The 20939-nt window shown below is 63.5% G+C and overlaps 1 protein-coding gene across 8 annotated transcripts in view; it reads right to left on the bottom strand.

Annotated features, from left to right (window-relative positions):
* Nucleotides 1–20939, bottom strand: part of CASZ1 (castor zinc finger 1) — a 144568-nt gene that overhangs the window by 24364 nt on the left and 99265 nt on the right. For all 8 annotated transcript variants that reach the window (XM_053660495.1, XM_053660497.1, XM_053660496.1 and 5 more), the window contains one exon: nt 2441–2929. In XM_053660495.1, the coding sequence (XP_053516470.1) occupies nt 2441–2929 (489 nt within the window). The remainder of the gene's footprint in view (nt 1–2440; nt 2930–20939) is intronic.

The raw sequence follows: 20939 nt of genomic DNA, 5'->3' as shown, positions 1-20939 counted from the left end.
TGCTTGCCCAAGTGGTACACGTGCTCACACTCACCACTGAGCTCGCCTCCCGCCTCCACCCCCACTTCACAGATGCACGTACTCTGCCCAGACCCCACACCCAGCTCCCCAAGACTTGTCTCAGGGTGGCAGGAGGCAGGACAACCAGATGCTCCCTGGGCTTTTCTCTGGGGGCCCTGCCTTCCACACACAATCGTCCACCCCGCAGGCAAATGACTCCTCAGCACGTATAAGGCACCGCTTCCTGCACCAATGACGCTGGACCCACCCTGTGCTCCACCCCGAATCGGGGACGGGGGTGCACAGGAGGGTGAGCCCCACCAGGCCACGGCAGGTGTGCACGTCCTCTCCCCTTGTGCCGGAGCCAGCACACCCACACTGGGGTCCTAACAGCACAGTTGGGGAAGGTGTGGCCAAAGAAGCGGGGAGAGGGGTAGGACTCAGGCAGGGGAGCAGGTGCGGGGGTCTCCTCTTAATCCCACCCCAACCTGTCAGGTCTGGGGTTCTCAGACCACACCTGAAGTCCGTCTTGCAGAGCAAGGCAAGGCTTGGGCAAAGAGGAAACCCAGCAGGTGGTGGGAAGAGGGGCTCTGAGGTCCTGGGGGTCGGGGAGAGCTGTCCTGGGAGAGCTGGAGCCCCAGGAGGGGAAGAGAGGACAGTCCTGGGCAGCACCTGGCCCGGGAGTGACCAGAGGTGGGCAGAGCGACTCAGAGAGCAGACGGGACAGCGGTTCCCTGGGGGTCGGGGTAGGGCGGTGGCCTGGGGGCTGCTGTCCTGACCTTAGGCGGGTGGGGTTGAGGTCCAACCTGGGAGGAGTGGGCTCTCCCTGTTAGACTCAGTGGCTCAGGGACCAGGAAAAGGGGCTAAAAATAGCTGGAGGCAGCTGAGCCCTCACTATATATGGCAGGGGAACAGAAGGCTTTGAAGGGCAGGCGGCTCCGAGCAGGGGGGGGGCCAGGCAGGGGTCCCGGGGACGGCCCACCGGCCTGTATCCCCCAGCCCCAGGGCCCAGGGAAGGTGGCTGGGGGCGAAGCCCGTGGTGGGTAGCTAGGGCCCTGTCTGGCTCTCTGCAGGGCCCAGCGCTGAGCAAGCCCACCTAGGTGACACACTGCTGTCCCCCGGGGCCTCCAGCCAGAGAAGCGAGGTCTGGGGCCAAGGGGCCGAGGTATTTTCGGCCCTGCCTCCGGTCATCTCAGCCCCCCACCCCCACAGGGCAGGAGGCTGGAGGTAGGAGTCCAGGGCGGAGAGGGGCGAGGGAGAGGCCAGACGCTGAAGGGACAGCCGCCCTCGCCCCCGTCCCGCCCCTGTCCTCAGGCCCAGCGCGATCACCTTGTGTCTGGGACTGGCAAGGGCTTTTCCTATCAGAGGAGACTGAAGGTCACACTTTTCCTCATTGATCTTGCAATGTTTGTTAATTACTCTGTCACTGATGTGGCGAAGGATAATTAAACAGCTCTGTTTATATCTTATATGCATAATTATGTGGCTGTGCAGGGCTCCCTGTGCAGGGAGGAGATGCGCCCCTCACTGCAGGGGGAAGGGGACAGGGGAGCGGGCACGGGGGCCCTGGGCAGCCTCCTGGCAAGGAGGCTGGGGAGCTGAGAAAAGACCCCTAATCCTGGGGTTCCAGTCCCAGGGGTGACCCCTTCCCACCTGGGACCCCAGGCTTCCTCCCCACCCCCACCCCCACCCGGCGGAAGCAGCTTAGGGCCACTCTAAGGACGAGCAGACACCAGAGAGGCCGGGCCTTGGCCACCTCGGGGAAAAGAGGTCAGCCAGAGGAGCGTGTCCGGGGCAGGAGGGGGTAATGGGATATTTGGGCTGGGCCACCCTGTGGCCCTGTGCCTGGCCCGAGAGGTCCTGCCAGGGACAGCTGGGATCCCTGTGGAGGAGGCGGTGGGAGAGAGATGGGGGGAGAGCGGGAGACCAGGCCTGTCCTCGGGCACTTGGAGAAGGACTGCAGACAGCCAGCTCCAGTGGTCAGTGACGCTCTTTCCGCTCCACCCCAGACGCTCGCCCCGCACCAACAGGCTCCTCCCACACGAGTGTGTGGTCCTCTGCCCACACACTGCCCGTCCATCCCTCCGCCCACCTGTCCACCCACCGGCCTCTCCCCCATCTGTTGCTTCCTGAAGACCCACTGTGTGTTAGGCAGCCCCCACCCCTGGCCCTGCTCTCACACTTGGGCAGATGCCTTCTCGGGTCCTGCCCTTCTCGCCCTGGGGGCTTCATCCCCACCCCTGCCCACCCCGTGTCCCCATTCTAGGCATCAGCGTGGCCCCGGCCCACCCTCCTCAGGAGTCAGCCTGGGTCGGAACGAGGCACCCGTGTTTGCCACAAGAGTGTGTGCAGGAGGCGGGCGTGCTCTGTGGACACACCACTCCTTCACCGCTGGGCCTCCCCACCAGGGTATGTCCCATTGGGGGCTTCAGACACCCACCTGACGCCTGCTTGGTGCTGGGGCCACCGTCATCCTTGGAGGCCACCCTGTCCATGTCCTTCTCAGCGGCCGGGCCACCATCCTTGGGGGGCTCCTCGCCGTGGTCCTCCTCGTCGCTGCAGCCCTGCGGCTGCACCATGTACACGCCCTCGGGCGGCAGCTCCAGGCCCTCGCGGGCAGTCCGCCCCAACATGGGAGTGGGGGCCGGCTCCTCACTGTACTCCCCGTTGACCCACTTTTCGATCACCGCCCGCCTCTTGTCTTCTTCGCTGCGGGGGGCCCGGGCCACCCCCGACTCAGCGCCACCGCGCTCCTTGTCCTGGGGCCTCCGTGGGCTGCCCTCGGTGTGGGCGCCAGCCTCTGCCCCCTTCTCCACTACCACCTGGCGGCTCAGCTTGGCGCAGATGGCGTTGAGCTTCAGGCCGCCTTTGCGCTTGGTTGCCATCGCGGGCTTGCCTGTGGGCGGGTCGGTGCACCGGGTGCCTTCAGCTGCGGAGACGAAGAGAGAGGTCAGAGCCTGCATCTGGGGTACGTGGCCGCCTACCCCCACAGCTGGGGCGGAGGCTGTGCCCCCACAGCCCCGAAGCCCAAGGTCTTCCCAGCCCTGGTTCCGGCACACTGCCCTGAGACTGCCCAGCCGCACGCTGGGACCCCTCACTGGACTGGGAGCTCGGGGGGCCGAGCTCCCCCATCGCTCCATCCCAGGGCCTGGCACCCAGCCGGGCACACTTGCTGGTTGGAGGAGTGTCTTGTGAATGAGTGAACGGACGGACACATGACTCTTCAAACACACGGAGCAGCCTTCTGCCCAGCGCCTGGTTCCTGGAAGCACTTCCTACATTTGTGCGGCCCCAGGCGCCTGCTTTGAGAGACAGCCCGGCCAGGCCCCAGCCAGGGCGAAGGGGGCACTTGGGCTCAGGAGGGGCGGTGGGGCCAAGCTGGCAGGTGAAAACGGCCTGGCATCGACCCACGACCTGCTGCGGACGGGGCGGCCGGGAGCCAGGCAGCAGTGTGCCAACCTCCGCCTCACAGTCCCACCAGCCCTCGGTGGCCGCTGCTCTGCCTGGCCCGCCCCCTCCCTGGGCCCCACCTACTCCAACCTCTGCTCTCTGGAGAGCCCGAAGGCCTCCTCTTCTGCAGCCTTCCTCGTCGGGGTCCTCTTGACCTCTCGCTGGCCCTTTCCTGTCTCCTCTGGCCACTCCCCATCACCTCCCTGTGTCTAGGCCTCAGGCGGGGCGGTCTGAGGGCAACTGCGTCCCTGCCCAGTTGCCCGAGGCCCTCGCTCTGCCCTCTGCCTGCAGCCCCGAGGGCCCGGCCCGGCCGGAGAGGCCCACTTCCCAGCCCTGAGAGGCCGAGGTTGCACCTAATCCCTGAACGAGACAGCCCAACGCAGACACCCCGCCGCTCTGCCTGAGGGCCAGCCACGTCTCTTGTGGCTGCTGAGCAGGCCGCCCAGGGTCACCATACAGCCTGGGACCTGCCACACGGGCCAAGAGGACGCACGCACACTCGAGTGTTCACCCGGGCACTGCCTGCCCGCCTGCCTGCCCCTCCGCCCACTGAGGGAGCCCGCCGTGCCCTGCGTCCCTGCGGCAGGGCAGGGGCGGGGTGGCGGCCACCACAAGCACACTCCCGGCTCATACCACCCCTGCGATGGGAGCCACGCAGGGCTTCTTGACGTCAGCACGCCCTCACGTGTCCCCCGCTGGGGTGGGCAGGGCCCAGTGTCCACATGGGTCCAAAGGCTACATGAGGGGAGGCACTCTGCTCCCTGGTCCATGGTTTGAGGAGGGTTCACCGAGACGAATCCACACCCTGAGACCCCCGGCGCCTGGACGCCCACTGAGGGGCACAGCCAGGCAGGGGGGCCACACCCGTGCCCGCCCATGGCAGACTCGGTTCATACACACGGACAGTTGTCCCCGACACAAAGCCCAGCGACCCCGGCTCCTTCCCTTGAAGCCAGCTCTGTGGATGGCCTCACCTGGCCCAGAGGGGCTCGGTGATCCCAGCCTAGCCCAGCGTCAGGGAAGGGTCGCCTCGGCTCACTCCGGTCCTCCCAGTCCTGGGGCCCTGCCTCCGGAGCCCCACCCTTGCCCAAACCGGACACCCACTCTGCCCACGTGTGTCCGCATCGCCAAGTCTGCGCGGCCCACACCCAGGTCTCCGAGTGCCGGCGTGGGCTCCTTCTCAGAGCTCAGTGACGGGCCCCTGACCACACATCTCACCCAACCTCCAGGCCAGCCGTCAGGCGCCGTGACACCGAGTCCCCTCCAGCTGGCCTCTGGAGAACAGAGCAGGCCTCACCTGGTCCCCTTTGTCCCTTTGCCCTGGTGGGGAAGGGAAGGGTGGGCGTGGGGAAGCCTGCTCTATTTTTACTGGGAGGTAAGCAGCCAAGTGTGTATGGCAGACGGCAAGTGAATCTATAAATATTTATCCTGGGGAAGAGGGAAGCAGAAGCTCCCAGGGCCGCACTTGCTGCTGGTGACACCCCCTCCCTGGGCCCCCACCCATCCTGGAGCCTCCCGGCTCTTGGGCCCACCCCGCCCAGCCCACCCTCTCCGATCTCCATCTCCGCTGTGCGCCTGGCTTGGTCCCTCCTGGGCCCCCACCAGCTGCAAAGCAGCTGTGCACCCAGGGCCCACCCCCAGCCTGCAGGCCCCTTTGCTCCACCTACACCCCCTCCACCTGCCCTCCAGCTGCGGCTCTGCCCCAGGCCACCTGCCTCCCAGATGTTGCCCTCCCTCTGACTCTGCTGCGGGTCCCAGCGGCGAGGGTGGAGGAGGCGTGTGGGCACAGGGCAGAAGGCAGAGGGTGGCCTTCCTCAGTAAGTGGGAACGTGTGCGAGGCTGAGGAGAGGCAGGGGCAGCCGACGGGGGTGGGGGTGTCAGATCTGAGGTTCAAGTTGCCTGCCCACCCACCCCGGGGGGCCTCTCTCCCCCCTGCCTTGTCCAGCAGGGTCCTGGGACCTGCAGACTGGCCCCCTGTGGTCTGACCCCAGGCTCCGGTCCATGTAAACACTCCCCGACTTTCTTCCCTAAAATATAAACGCCGTGGCCGGGCCTCAATGGGAGGAAGCCATCCGTCCCCGGCCCTGTCACGGCCCCTTTCATCTCCTTCCCACCACCAGGCTGCCCGAGGCTCTATTTACACTGGACACTTCCTCTGGGAACAATACTGCCCAGGAGGCCGGCTTGGGCTGGAGAGCGGAAGGCGGGGCTGTGGGGGGACTCCCGTGCCACTTACCCAGGGATGGGCGCCCCCCTGAGGTGAGGGGCAGGCAGCTGTGGGGCCTGGCCAGGCCTGGGAACGGCAGCAGGGCCGGTACCCACACACAGGGGCTGGCCTGGGCCTCCCCGCTCTGGCCCAGCGGCTCTGGGACGGCTGGGGGAGCCTGGCAGGGGGGCCCGGCACTGTGGTTAGGGCCCGGCCCTGGGGTCTGGCAGTCATGGGTTCCCAGCCTGGCTCGGCCCCTTGGGCAAGCCTTCTCCCCACGACAGGGCTGCAGGACTGTAAGGAGAGAGGGTGTCTGTTTGCGCCAAGCACAGGGCCTGGCGAGGACCTGGGGCAAGGCAGCTGAGTCCCAGGAGGAGACAGATAGGCCATTGTGGTGCCACACCTGGGCACAGGATCCTGAGGCCAGGAAACCTCACCTGGCCGGAGGAGGCAGGGGAGAGAGGAAAGAGGGCTGGGCTGGGGGGTGCAGGCCGCTCTCCCAGTCGCCAGGGCCCCCTCCCTGGCTCCCTAGGTCTGACCCTTCCCTCCCAGGGCTTTGACCCAACAAGCCCTCAGCAGGCAGCTCTGGTCTCTGAGTGGATCCTGCTGAGGGCGGGGACAGGGGCGGCGAGGCTGGACCCCGTGTCCCTTCTCAGGCCCTGTCTCAGGTCGTCAGGAGCCAGCGCAGCAGGTGCTGTCACTGTCCCAGCCGAAAGGGGGGGAAACTGATCCTGGAGCCGGGGGGGTGCCCCACGACGTCCCCGCGATGAAGGCTCCCGGGTGGGCTGGAGGAGGCCCCGGGCCTGTGCGCCCATCTCCTCTTCGCCCCCACTCCCGGTTCCCCTAACACAGAGCCCCCTAAAGTGTTAACTGCGATGGGTAAAATGGTGCAGCAGATTGCTACAATAAATAATTTACTGATATTTATAAATATTCAAATCAGCCAGCTTCAGAAATCGAATGAAGGGAGGGTCTCAGGAGAAGGGCCTGTTCTGGCAGGGATCGCGTCTCTCCCTCCAAAGGCTGGGGAAGGCCGGGCTCCTGCCAGTTCTGGGGGGCGGGCGCTCCTGCAGCCGCACCTGGGCCCCTCGCCCCTGGTCTCTGGAGACTAGATGTTAGGGCGCTCCAACAGCTCCCGGTCCTCACCTGCTCAGGGCCAGGCCTTCCCCTGCCCCGGGCTCAGGGACCAGGGCTGCAGCGCCCACGGCTCAGGTCTCGCATTTGCTTGTCCTGCCTGGCAGTGGGGGGTGGGCAGTCTGGGGGGCCAGTCCCCAGGGCCTGGGCAGGCCTGGCCGCCCCTCCCCGCCCGTGAGTAATGTGTTGCGAGGCTGGGCGGCCTGTCAGCCACCGGGCTCGGGTGCTTTATGGGCTCTGCCTGGTGGCTCTGAACTCCCTGGTAGGAAATAAAGTTCTCCCTGCGCGTCCCTTCCAAACATTTCACTCAGTGGAAACGGTGTTTAAGAAAAACGAGCGCATATTTCTTCCTAAGCACGCAGTGTCCCCTTTGGGCAGCCTAATGCCCGCTGTACATCAGGAGGTGGTGAGGCAGGGCCCTTGTCCCTGGGGTGCGGGTGGTCCAGGGTCTGCCTGCCGCCCGGGCAGCTCGGGCACCGTGGGGTCACTCTGGTGGCCTCCCGGCCCACAGCACCTGGAGTGATACAGCGGCCGACACCCTCTGGGCACCACCCTGGTGCCAGGAACATGTCACCTCAGCGATCCCCAGCGTTCCCACGCGGCCACTGTCCTGTCCTCCTGCCCAGGTGAAGAGGCAGGGTCCAGCGAGGTCAGTCACTGCCCACGGTCTCCCAGCGCCGGTGCTGGAGCTGGGTTACGGCCGCTGGACCCAAACCTCTGAGGTCCTGCCCCTCCACAGCCGCCCATGCAGGTGGCAGCAATGTCAGAGCCTCCCCTGCTACCCCTAAGAACTGGACCTGGACAGGCCACAGCTCTGCTGTCGGGTGTCAGGCTGTGTTCCCGGAACACGCCCTCTGGGCGCCTTCCACGGGCCAGGCCCTGGGCTGAGTCCTGGGTCACGCGACGTGAGCCGGGCAGCCCGTCCTGTCCTCTCCCTGCAGCACCGAGCGTTCATCGAGACGAGTGGCAGACGTTCAAGTCAGGATAATCACCATCACCGTGGTGACAAGTTCAGGTGCCGCAGGAGCGAGCGGCGTGGAAGGCAAGGAAGGGCTCCTGGCCACTGCGGCTTTGGTCCCCACTTCCCCACGAGCTCCCTGGGTGGCTCCACCGTCCCGCCGGCCTCTGTCCTGCCCCCAGCACACAGCCCGTCCCCATCCCAACAGCTCCCTCCCCTGCCTCCTTCAGCGGTGGCCCCTCCCCCAGACAGGACCTGTCCCCGCCAGGGAGGGTGTCCTTCCCTCGGGGGCCCAATCCCACCCCCAGCTCGGAACAGGAGGGCCGCTCATTTCCACGGGTGGGAGGCGTGGTCAGTGTCCTCCAGGGCTCTCGGTCAGGTCCCCTGGTCCCCAACAGCTCCAAGCTGGGTAGGGGGTGCTGCTGGGCCCTACTTGGCCCCCTTTGTTTATTTATTTATTATGATTTTTTAGTCCAGTTAAAAGGTTTACTATCCAGACGCGTCTAAGTGGCCTCACTTAGCGTAAGTAACTCTATAAATCAGGGGAACTGTTAGCATCCACCGCGCAGACTGGCTATCAATCTCCCCCAGGTCACAGCCCAACAGGAAGGGGAGAGAAAAAGAGTTGCCACCCAGGGGAGATTTAACACACACACACACAACGCCACTCGTGCGTGCACTTGCTCCTGCACCTCTGCGTGTGTGCAGTCACATCGGAGGCACACGTGCACACGCGGAGCTGCCTGGAAACCGGCCGTGCTGCGTGCAGGCACCGTTACAGAGCCCAGGCGAGGGTCCTGCAGTCCCGGGGCCGGGGTCTCCCCGGGGACTGGCTCTCAGTGCCCGAGCCGCGCTGTCCCGGCAAGTGGCTCTGCAGGGCTACAGGGCTACGGAGGGAGGGGCTCTGCTCCGCCCCGTCCCTCTCGCTCTGTAGCCCCTGCCTCCGCCAAGCCCAAAGGGACCAAGTGTTCTCCTTCTGGGTGCCCAAAGTAACCACTCGGTGGGGACAGATGAGGTCACAGAAAGCAGCAGGAAGCTGCAGGCCACTGTGGGGGGTAGGAGGACGTGCCGTGGTCCCAGGCTGGGCGCACCCCAGACGCGGCACAGGACCCAGCAAGCGCAGCACCGTCGAGAGGAGTGGGCTGGGCTGGGCTGAGAACTGGAGAGAATGGGGGGGGGGCGCCACAGGGCTCCGACACAGGCCCCCACCTCACCCCGGGGAGGGCCCCAGACCTAGCAGACCCCACTGGGAGTCGGAGCCGGGGTCCACCCCCGGGCACCCCTCGGCCTCGCCTGGCATCCCTTCTGGGGCCCCGGGGCGAGGCGAGGCGGCCCGAGGGTGGAGGAGCCCCATGCCCGCCGCCTCTCCCACCTGGCCCCAGAGGCCTCCCCGCTCGCCCGCCGCCTGCCCGCTGCATCTCCCGTGAACTCTATTTTCTTTCCTCTCGGAAAACAACTGAGCTGTAAATACTGTTTAACCTTCTCTCCCCCTCCCCCCGCCCCCTCCCCTCCGCACTATAAAAACACAAATATGCCATAACTCAGCCGGCCAGGCCGCCCAGCCTCCAACATGCCCTGCGCCCGGGCCTCTCAGGAAGGTCATTACAAACGACTTTCCGATTCACTGCTCCTGAAATAATTTTGTGTATTAAAACCTGAATCTGCACTTTCTGGGGCCGAAAGCCTGGCTTAATGATGGCGGGTGTCCTTGGGACGGACAGTGATCCTTCACTCGCCAGCCCAGCTCCAGCCCCCGCCCGCCCGCCCGCCCCCTCCCCGGGCCCAATCTGTTTTCAAAGTGTGTCTGTCCTTTATTAAATTGTTTTCTTTTCCACATTATCAGTTGCCATGGAGACCTCATCTCTCGGATTATTTGAATTTCATTATATCTATTGATTTGGGAGCATTTCATCTTTTTTATTGTTTTTCTGTCAATTTTCAAAACGAATAACCATCTAATTTGCGTCAGTGCTGATTATGTTTGTCCCTCAATAGAGGTCGGCAGCTGCGCTGGGGAAACAAATCAATGAAAAACCATCATAAAACTCCCCACTCCGGTCTCCAGGATGCGTGGGTGACATTCCACGCCTGCGAGAGACACACTCATCAGCTCCAAGTTCGGCTACGGCGGCGGCGGCCCCGCTGCACACCCGCCTCCTCTGGCCTTAATATTTAATTTCGCGATTTGGGGCATTATTAGTGGTTGTTTTTATTAGTGCGAGAGCAATGTGAGTGTTGGGTGGTGGGCCGGCTGTTGTGTTAATTTGTGGGTGAGGCAGGGAAACCCTGAGACGGCAGGGTGGCCGGGGCCCGGGGTGCGGTGGGAAGTGCAGAGAAGGGGGGAAGCCCGGGGGGGACGACCTGGGACCGAGGGCCGAGGCCCGGGGCTGGCAGAGGGGAGACGCCAAAGCGGGGCCGGGCGAAGGGGAGGAAAAGGGGGAATTCAAATTGCTTACTTTGTTGGTTTTTTTTAAATAATTTATGCAATTTTAAGCATTTATGTATAAATTTTTTAATAAGCCACCCTGCAGCAGGACGGCCATTAGCATGGCAACGTCCTTCTGTCCAATGGGCTGGTGGAGAGGATCAATTTCTGAGAGTACTTTCCCTTTTTTATGACATGATAAAATGCTTTTAAAGCAACTTACACAAATATGGAGTTTTTTTTTTCTTTTTTTCCGTCCCCTCTCCCTCCCCCTAACAGCCTTCTTGCCCACTGGGGAGGGGGGGTGTGTGGGCGGGAGCACTGCTGGGGCGGGGGCCGAGGGGCGGGCAGGGAGGCAGCCCCAGTTCTAACTGGAACTGGCCGGCTGTCCTTCTAACAAGGGCATAAACTTTCATTACCCATGCACGCAGTCAAAGACAATTTAGGGAAACGCGTTGCTCGGAAAAGGAAAACCTCAGCGATTCGTGGCCCACGCTGCTGCCATCTGGGGGGCTCTCGCCTCCAGCACCAGGGCACTGGGCCCCGAACCTCGGGCCCCGGCAGGCAGGCGGTGGGCAGGAGGAGCCCCAGCAGAGGCAGCCGCAGAGGGAGAGGGGCAGCAGACAAGCCGGCGCAGGGGTCTCTGCCTTGGCCAGAAGGCAGCACCCCAGTGGGCAGGGGCTGGGCACCCTTGGCCATGCCCCTCACACCCCTTCACCGTTTCCGCCACCCAGGCTGGCACAGAACAGGGGCTCGGCTCTATGCGTGGATGGACAGAGGGACCAAGAGCAGACAAAGTTGGAAACCAGGCCCAGGTGTCCTGAGGTCCCTTCAGGAGACCCACCCCTACGGCAGAAAGGCACGCCCTCTAGCTGTCACTCTGGAATCCGGTCAGGGCAGGGGGGCCTCTGGGTGTGAAGGGTGGGGGTAACCAGAACGAGAGGGTGTGGCCCAGCCACTCTCACCCCTGTCCTGGCCCCGTGCCCCTGTGTCCCTGTGATGGAGCCAGGCCTTGTGAGAGAGAGAACAAGTGGCCCGTGCCCAGTCTTGGGGACAGCCATCACCTCCACTGATGGGGAGCAGGAGGAGGGGCCTGAAGGGGGCCCTGCCCATGGGCCAAGAGGGAGAATCCTGGTTCCTGGAGCTGCCACTGGGGACAGCGCCCGGGCCTTGGGGACCACACTCGGCACCTGGACTCTGGCTGCCCCCCAATGACACGCAGTGACACTACAGCTAGGAGCCCCTCTTAAAGCCCCTTCCAGGCTTTTGCCCTGGGCCCCAGTGTTCTCGTGTGACGCAGGACACTGCAGGGATGACACCGGTGACCTATCTGGCCTATAGCCATGCAGCGAATGGTGCCTGCCACTCTACTGGATGGTGGCTGTGAGCAGGGTCCCTGCCTCCAGAGTGGGAAGGGCTGTTTCTGCCCCTACCCTGCCGCCCCGCCCCCCCAGCTCATGCGGTCAGGGAGAGTCCAGCCTGCACAGCCCCGCCTTGGCCCAGGAGTCCGGCGGCCCTGTGTCCCCTGCTTCCTCCAACTCCCAAACTCTCGTCGAGCCCTTGCCTGCCCAGTCCATCCAGGCCAAGGACCCTCTCATCCCGGGTCCCCAAGCATCTCTCGGGAGGCACCCTCCTGTGGGCCGAACCTCGCTGTGGACAGCCCAGGAAGGGGGCACCCGGTGTGGCCAGGCCGCCCCAGGCCTCAGTGGGGACTCCACTGTGCCTACCCTCCTCATCGCCTGTGCTCAGACCCCCCTCCCAACTGTCATTAAAATAACAAGTTTCTGTTACAACCTAAACATTCCCACATCGCATAAAGGGTTATATTACACCCGAGTCACTCCCAGGCCCATGTTTGCACAGAAAAGCTCACGGCAGGTCCCCCCCTCCTGACGAAGTGACTTATTAAAGTTTAAACAGTAATTAACAGAACAATAAAAATAAAGGGATGTTTGGGGAGTCGTAGCGCACACGGGGTTTTTGGCAGTGCCAGCAGTTTTCTAGTGCCCTGTGCTGGCAGCAAAATGCGGCTGTGAAGCCAGGGGGGACGGAGGACGCGGCCGGTGCTGGGCCAGCGAGACTTCAGGCCTGAAGGGCGAGAAACCAAGGCCGGACTGGAGGGAGGGGATGGGGTCCGGCGGTTCATCGGGGGCTCTGCGAGGCCGCCAGCCCCACGGGGATCTGGAGGAGCGGGGTGGGCAGGGTGCGGAGAGCAGGAGGGTCTGACACCCACGAGAAGGACTGCGGTGCCAGGGCCCCACTGGGCCCCAGGCACTTCCAGGAGCCCAGTGTCTGGGTCTCATCCAGCCAAGTCCAGTGCGAGCCTGGCTGGGCGAGGTGTCAGGTGCGGGGTGGCATCGTCAGACCCCACGTTAATGACTCCTGGGGCTGGCCCCCAGCCACTCTGGGCTTCTCTCCCAGTCGGCCAGGTGCCTCTCCTGGCTCCTGTGGGCCTGTGAGGACCCTGGAAAGGCCTCCCTCTCCGCCCTCTGGGAGGGGGAGACCAGCCGGCCCAGCTGGGTCCCATGTAGAGGGAGGAAGCATCTGGCTAGCTGAGCCCGGTGGGCCCCCGCTGGTGGGGTCCTCATCTGCAAAGGTGCTCAGGGCCATGGGCCTGGGGGGTGGCCTACGGCCAGGACACTCTGGGGGCAGCAGCCCAGCCCGTCGTCCTCTGGCCCCTCCTGTTCTCCCTGCCCGGGTTCCACGAGAGGCCCAGGTACCAGGCTGGGTGGCTGGGGGGGGGGGGGGGGGGGTGGAGGGTGGCAGAGGGCCAGGGAGGAGTCACTTAGAGGAAGGGCTCCACGTGGAGGGGAGAGGGGCAGCCGGAGTCCTTGGCGGCCACAGAGTGTGCGTGTCATCTCCTGCCAGTCGGGCACCGGACCCAAGTGCTGCTGGGCTGCCCTCCCCCTTCTCTCTCCCCGGGCCCGTCTACGCTGCGGGGAGGGTGGTGTCCCACGGTGGTCCTTTGACCTTACGACCCCCAGAGCCCAGCTTTGCCGCCCTCACCTGCCCACAGTCCATGCCTGCCCTTCTCTAAGGAGAGCCATTATCGAATCAAAGTTCTCTCCTCGCCACAAAGCACTAATTTCCAAAGTGCTTTTTCAGTACAGTGTCCCCAACTCAAGTTATTCCCACGAGGCAGAGCACAGGGTTGAGCCGGGGACACCAGGAGGACCACGGGAACACTCTCCACCTCCCTGGCCTTCTCCACCTCCCTCTGTGCCGTAGTGTGCCGACCTGCCGGGAGCCTCTGTCCACCCTGGCACCTGTCTTCGGCAGCCTGGACAAACATCGAGCCCCAAAATGAGCCCCTGGTCCAGGGCAAGCAGCCCTGTGGGGTCCCTGGCACCGGCTTGCAGGCTGGTTCCCCCATCGCAGGCTCATCGCTGACGTGAGCGGCTGCGAGCCACCCCCATGGGGGTGAGAGGCTGGGCTGAGGCCAGAGACGCTTTCTAACCTTGTGCCTCCTGAGATCTGGCTCCTGGGCAGCTGGCGGGCACAAAGGGCAGGGACTCTGGCCCTGGCTGTGTCCCCAAGGTGCCTGGCCATGCCGTGGCCTCTCATCCAGGCAGACCCAGCCAGTGTGGGGAGTATGGAGCCCCAAGGTCCTCAGTGCCACCTGGGTTCTGGGGACGAAGGACTTCACCCTGAAGATGTGAACAGAAACCAGCACCGCCCTCCCCTTCTCTGCGGGGCACAGCTGTTTGGGGCTCTACCCCCTGCCCCAGGATGAGTGACTCGTGAGGAAAGACTGGAGCGGGGGGAAGAGGCATCAACACAGCGGAAGTCACTGCTGCCCGAGCCCCAGCTGCTTTGCCTGGGGGCCAGGCTGGAAGGAACCACAGGCACCTGAACCCCCTTGCTGCCGTGGAAGCCGACAGAGTCCCCCAGCATAGAGCTGACGGGGGCTGGGGGCGGGGCACGGAAGGCACACTCAGGGTTCGGAGAAGGGCTGGTGGGAGGCCTGGTGGCTCCTTGGAGGGTGGGGAGGGACGGACGCCTTCTAACAGGTGCCTGCTACACTGGGCCAACCGGGAGCAGGCGGCCCATCCCGATCTGCTGTTTCTAGAGCCCCCAACCTTCTCCCCTGGCCCGGGGGCAGGACAAGGAGCTGTGGCAGAGCCCCCCAGGGTGGCCGCCATGGTGGCAAAGGCTGTGCAAGATGGGCACAGAACCTTAGAACTGGAAGGGACCCGAGGCCCGGGAGGCTGTCAGAAGCGCGGGCTGCCCATTCCCACGTCAGGGTGGGACAGACCCACAGACCCGAGCCCTACCCTGGGCCCTCCATGACCAACTGCTATGCATCTGTGTTACACAGGGGGCTTTCCGCAGCCCCTGCAGACTGCTGCAGGGCCCCCGAACACCATGTGGGCTCTCTGCTAGGTGGGCTGCAAGCCCTCCTCTTGTCCACCTGGGCTGGGACCCCGACAGGCTCTGAACCAGCACCTCTGGGGTGCAGGGCCTGGAACCCGGGCTCCTCAGCTCTCCAAGGAAAGCACAAGCAGTGTGGCTCTCTGCACTCTGCTCTGGCACCGAGAATGGGTGGGCCCAGTGGGCGCCTGCGCTCACGGAGGGACCTTCCTCTGGCAGGGACTTGAGAAGTGTGCCCCGAAGAGGAAGCAGGGCAAGCAGCACTCTGGGACCAGGGGAGGGGCCTCAGAGAGCGAGGACCCCCATCCCCAGGGGGATGGTGTGGCTGGGGGGCAGGCGGCAGAGGGGGTTATGGGTGAGCGGCCAAACCACCCACCCCACAGCCCATCTCCGCAGTCCCCTTGCTGAGGCCAAGAACCAGGACACGAGGGGACTCACTGAGGAGTATTTTTAAAGCTGTGGCCCTGGTGGAGGGTTTAGCAGTTGTCAGCCATCTGGAGGAAGGAATTACCGTCACCTCCCTGATCCTGTAGTCCCTAAACCCAAAGCTGGTTACAGCATGCAGGAGAGGCAGCAGGTGGGCAGGATGGGCGGCAGGGGGGGCTGTTTCAGGGAGGCACCCGCCAGCCCAGGAAGCACCTTCCCTGGCCCTCGGAGGGGCCCTCAGAGCCCAGTGCCCTCTGTGCCCACTCGGGCTCCCCCACCAACTCACGCGCGCGCTCACTCCCTTGGCCGAGCCGGCTCGCACAGGGGCCGTCAGGTAAATTAGATCTGAAAGCTGACAATTTCTGACCATATTTCCTTGATTATTTCAAACAAATGCACAGCAGCCGCTGTAAGGAGATTAAAGTGACATAAACGTCCCGAGTGGGAGGGGGGAGGGCAGAGGATTCAGGTCACCCCCATCCGTCCCCCGCCTGACAGACGCTATATCGCTATCCAATCCAATAAAAAATCCCCCCCTTTTGCTTTAATTAATTTTACAGCTAGCTTGCTTAATTACTTTCAATCAAAATCCTCCTGCCATCGCAAAATTAGAGATGGTTGAGCTCCATTAGCCTAAATTCTTCATTTCCATATAGAAAAGGGGCTGTCTGCACAGCCAGCCCGGGCCCCTGGCAGGACAGACGCCCGTCTGCCCGCCCGCCGCCCGCCAGCCCGCTCCTGGCTTCCACTCCACGGCGGTCCCCGGCCCGCCCACTTCCCCGTTCTCTCCACCACTGCTCCTCGGGGCGAAGGAGTCGAGGGAGGTCCAGGAGGGGTCCTAACCCAACACTTCCCATGATGCACAGGGGGATTGCAGGGTTGACCCAAGGCATGGCCTTTTCCGGGGTCCTGCTTCCTGGCTAAGGGGCCCCTGATGGAGCCCAGCCTGGCTGCCCAGCCCATTGCGCACAGTTGCCCTGGGCTCCCTGCCTCGTCCCCCCTCAGGCAGCAGAGCTCCCAGCAGGGCAGGCAACCTTCTGGCTTTGGACTTTGGACCCGTCAGCATAGACCCCTAGGACCAGTGTCTCCTGGGGTCCTCACTCTGCTGTTTCCCAATGGGTGTCCTTGCTCACTATCAGAGGGACGTGAGGGCTTGCTGTTTCGATGGGGCTGACAGACAGTGCAGCTCCCCCCCAGACTCTGGCATTCCCTGGGGCCTCTCCTCGAACCCACCACATCCCTGGTTCCCAGCCTGAAACAGCTGCTCCCTCCACCCCCGGCCTGGGTCCAGTGGGTGGTGGGCCTGGGCTCTGTCCACATCCTGTGCTCGATCAAACTGGCTCCCTTCTCCTCCCCGTCCACCTGCCTGGTCCTCACAGCCCCCAGCCCCAACTCCGGAAGTTCCATTTCAGGTTTTCCGCGCTACAGCCCCGAGTGTCACGGCAGGGTCCAGCCCAACCTGGGCACCAGCTGATAAAGGATCTGTAACAGGATGTAGGGATTATAGTAAAACCTGGCTCCGGATCTACAGGGGCAGAGGGCCAAATCCTGTCTCTGGGGCTCCCCTCCCTTCCCCTTTTGGCATGCCCCCTCCCTTCCAGCTGCCAAGTGCCTAGGAGGGCTCAGCTCTGGGCCCTTCAAGGGGTCTTCACTGGGCTCTGGGAAGTGGATGACAAGGGCTAGCATAATGGGCCCCAGGCTGAGTCTGGCAGAAAGGCAAGACCAAGGCTGGGGTGGGGAAGGGAAGTTAAGACTGAAACCTGCCCCAGACCCATTAAGGGGACAGGAAGCTGTCCCGTCCCCCTTCCCAGAGAACTGGTATAGAGGTAGGGTGGCTTGGGTGTGACGTCTGGGCCTGGAGGCTGCCCCATCGCTCTGGCTGAATGATGCTGGGATGCAGACCAGCTCTGGGGTCGGACGGGGAGGCTGTGCCTGCGCCTCTGGAGCCTCTCTCCCTGGACATGAGGGCCCAGGGCCTGTCTGCAGGCCCCGAGCTGGTCCTGCTCCCAAGGGTAATGCAAGTCCTCCTGTTCCTGAGCTGGCGACTGTCTCAGATACACCCCACGCATCAGCTAACACGGCCCTCTGGTCCTAGAACAAGGGTGTCAAACCCACTTTCACCGGGGGCCACATTAGCCTTGCAGTTGCCTTCAGAGGGCCGAATGTAATTTAGGACTGTGTACATGTAACTGTTCCTTAACGAGGGGCAAGGGGCTTGGCCCTGCCGCCGGGTAGAAACAAGGTGCCGGGCCGGATAAAACGAGGTGGAGGGCTGGACTCGACCCGTGGGCCACTGAGGGCCCAGCAGGGAGGCCGGCTGTGAGTGGCAGGAAGCCTTCCTGGACTCCAGGCCCGGCTGGTGCACCAGGCGGGGAGGGTGGCAAGCAGACCCCCGGACACACTGCGGACCCCAGCTGGGCTGCTCTGCCAGGCAGGTCCACATCCTCTCTCCTGTCCCCTGCTCATTAAGTCATCAGCAGAGGGGACTACATGACAGAAAAGGCAGGAGCAGCCCCAGTCCGTGGTGGCTCGTACTGACTTCCTGATCACTCTCCGTTCCCCTGGGGCAGGGCCGGCCCGCAACCCTGTCCTGCCTCAGACCACCACGCTGGGCACAGACATGTGAAGTTGGTGGAAGGGTGTCCGGGAGAGCAAGTTCTGGGCCAGTTACCCGGAGCTCTGAGGGGCACGGCCACAGTGAGGCAGCACAACTCGCCGCCCATCTCTGGCCTGCCAGCCAGCACCTGTGGGGATGGGGGGGGGCACCTGCCTCTTCAACTCAGGGCCGGCTGCCCCTCCCTCCCGTGCATCCTTCAGAGGTCCCTGCAGCAGCGGAAATTCCGCTTCCTCCGGGGCTCCCTGAGATGACCACACTCTGCAGGGCCCCCTTCCTCCCTCCGCCCACCCATCGCCCCTGCTCTGCCAGGCTCTGGGTGGTAGCACTTCTGCAGCAACTCGTTTAATCAGCCCTCCATCTCACTAGACTGTGGGATCTGTGGGACGGGCCCACTGCGTTAGCACAGCGCCCGACCTAATAAATATTTACGGAAGGAGTACAGAAAACTAAGTGCTTCTCAAGTTCATTGGGAGAAGAACAGAGCTGGGCCGGGGAGCGGGGGACAAGAGGGGTGTGGTGTGTGACCCGACTTCTGTGGCGCTCCAGGGGACTCCCTGGCTGAAGCCCCCTCTCCTGGGTCTTTGACCCTCGGAGCTGCACGCTCACCTCCAAACGCCCTTCGCCGGGCTCTGCCAAGAGAACAAAAGAGGCCCCAGTTGCCCCGGCCTTTCTCTGGGAACAACTGCGAGCAGCCAGGCCCTTTCTGAACAAATCCAGCAACTGTTCGCAGTGTGGTACAACTCTCTCTCCCCACCTCCCGTCTCCGTCCCAAAAAGGAGAAAAGGAAATCGGAAAAAAAAAGATGGGGAAAATGCCCTCCCGAGCCCCACAATCTTCCTACACCCGCTATCAAATCTGTCTGAAAATGCTAGTAACGCGAAGAGGGCACAGGACAGCCACCTGCCACTGCAGACAACTGGGACAGCCGCAGCGGAGGGTGAGGCTGTGAGATCAGGACCCAAAAAAAGGAGGTGAGGGAGTGAAGGGTGGTGGGGGGCGGGTGTTGGCACGAAGAGGAGGGGCCACAGGAAAGATCACAGAGAAGGGAGAGGAGGGACCCACACCAGGCCACACAGGGGAGAGGCTCTGGGGGGGAGGGCAGGGGAGGCCAGAGACCTGCGCAGACACCGGGGAGCTTCTGGGGGCCAGGCTGACAGGGGAGGCGAGGGCTTTACCAGGGGCAGGGGGCGCCAGGGGGGCGGGGAGCTGCAGAAGGGAAGAGAAGTTGACCAGGGAAGACGGGGAGAGGTCTATTAAAAACCTCTCAGTGCGTAACACAAAATGTCAGAGTTTATAGCTTCATTCTTGGCATTGCCGGGACTGAGAACCCTGCACAGAAATGTCACCGCTTGTCATGTTTAATCACCTGCTGTTTGTTAACACCTTCCCTGCGAGGAGCCTGTCTCAATCTGCCCCTGGGCCCCCAAGGGACCCGGAGACAGAAAACATCCCTGTGCCCTTCCCTGGGCCCTGCCTTGGCGTCTTGAGGGGGAGCTCCATTCACCATCCACTCCAAGGCCTCCCAGGAACCCCAAAGCGACCCTTTTCCTATCGAGGAAAAGGACCAGGTGACCGTAGCAAGGGGCTGTGACCCCCACTGGGGACCATGTGCTTGGAGGGGCCAGGTGCTCCCTGGCTGACTGCCTGTCCCCTGCTCCTTCTGGCTGTCTTTCTAGGCCTGTCCTTCTGTCTAGTCCAGCTCCTGTCCACGACCCCGGGGGTGAGAGAAGATAAACAAAGGAGGGCCCCACTCCGATCCCTGTGGCCTGGAATTCACCAATCTGGCTGCCTGAACAGCAACTGCCACATAATGTAACGTTCAAAGCCACCATCCTTCCCGTTGCAGCCCCGGATCACACCATCTGTGGTTCTGGCTTGGCTCTCCCTCCACGCAGGCTTTGCCGGGTTGTTTAGACTAGGAATCTTCGGCCCTACTGCCCCGTAATTCCATCCTCTGGGGCGGGATAGGCCCCTGAAGCAGCTCAAGCCTTCCCAAGAACACCTGGCTGCCCTACCTCTGACGGCGCAGCGTGGGCACCACCAGGAAGGGCCGGGTCCTCACCCGGATCACACCCGTGCAGACTCCTCGCAGCCCCCACTCCCGCCCCCATGTCGGGACGGCTGTCTGCCCAGCAGCAAGTGGACCCTGTGCGGCTCCCCAGGCAGCCCTGTTCCTACCAGCAGCGTGGAAGGCCGCTGGTGAGCTCAGTTGCAAGGGTCTCCTAGAAAGCCAGGGGCGACGTCCCGACCTTCCCTTCCAGACGTTCCACGTGTACACACAGATATATGCACAAATGGGTGTCTGCAGAGCTGTGTCCTCGAACACCTGTTCACTGAGGTCTCTTCCTGAAGAGCCCCAGCCTGGCCTGCTCACTTCTCCTTCACCAAGGACACGTTAGAGTGCTTCCGACTGCCCGCTGCCCTTCCCTGCACACGGATGGAAGCGCCGCCCCCCCAGGGGGCAGGCAATAATGGAGGCCTTCAGAGGGGCTTCCTCCAAAAAGCTCCGAGTGCATTTGCATCAGTGACTGCATTTCACCTTGCAGGGAAGGCCCAGGGGCGCGCCCGCGAGTTCAGATGGGACACACCTGGGGCAGCCTGCCATCGGAAGGGTCCCCGTGGGAAGGGGCCCTACTCCACACCTGCCTCCCCGCATTCGGGAGCAAGCCCGTAGGAGTGTGTGCGCCTCCTGTCACCTTGCCTGCGAAACGGGACAACTCCCTGCATCTTTCTCTGGGGGAGCTGGGGGCTGGGATGTGAGATGCGGTGTGCTCTGAGTCTCTCGGGAGGAAGCCCTAGGTCACTTCTGCACGGACACTGTGTCCTCTACGTGACAGGGGTCCAACACTGGGGGATGAGGAGAAGACGGGGTTGCAGCTGCAAGTCCGTTCTGTGCCAGGCAGGGGTTTTCAGGAAGGCTCCGTCGTGCCGGGGCAGTGTGCGTGCACGCCCAGCTGAGCGCACACGCGCCTCATGTAACGCAACAGTCCACAGCCCGCAGCGTGTGCTGGACGGTTTTGGGTGGAGCCAGGTGTCGGCAGCCCTTCCTGGACAGAGCCTGCTGTGGCTCGTGCGGGGCTTGGGCTCCCAGGACCCAGAGGGAGGGCTTGCCGGTCAGCCGCCCTCCTGCCTCAAAGATGGGGGGGGGTGGAGGGGGTGCTCAGAGGACAGGGGTCTTTCGGTCCTGGGGGAACCAGGGTGGCTGGTCACCATATTGCTGGCTATGCCGTGAGACAATTGGAAAACGCTCCTGAAGCCCGTCGTCCTTCTCGGCTTTTCAAGAGCAGCGCCCATTTCCTGGGGGAACCTAGGTGTGCCCGAGACAGGTGCTGCTTGAGCCTGTCTCACCTGG

The sequence above is a fragment of the Artibeus jamaicensis genome, unplaced genomic scaffold, assembly GCF_021234435.1.
Source record: "Artibeus jamaicensis isolate MK-2021 breed Jamaican fruit bat unplaced genomic scaffold, CSHL_Jam_final scaffold_847, whole genome shotgun sequence".
Classification (NCBI taxonomy): Eukaryota; Metazoa; Chordata; class Mammalia; order Chiroptera; family Phyllostomidae; genus Artibeus; species Artibeus jamaicensis.
This window is presented reverse-complemented; position numbering and strand designations above follow the sequence as displayed.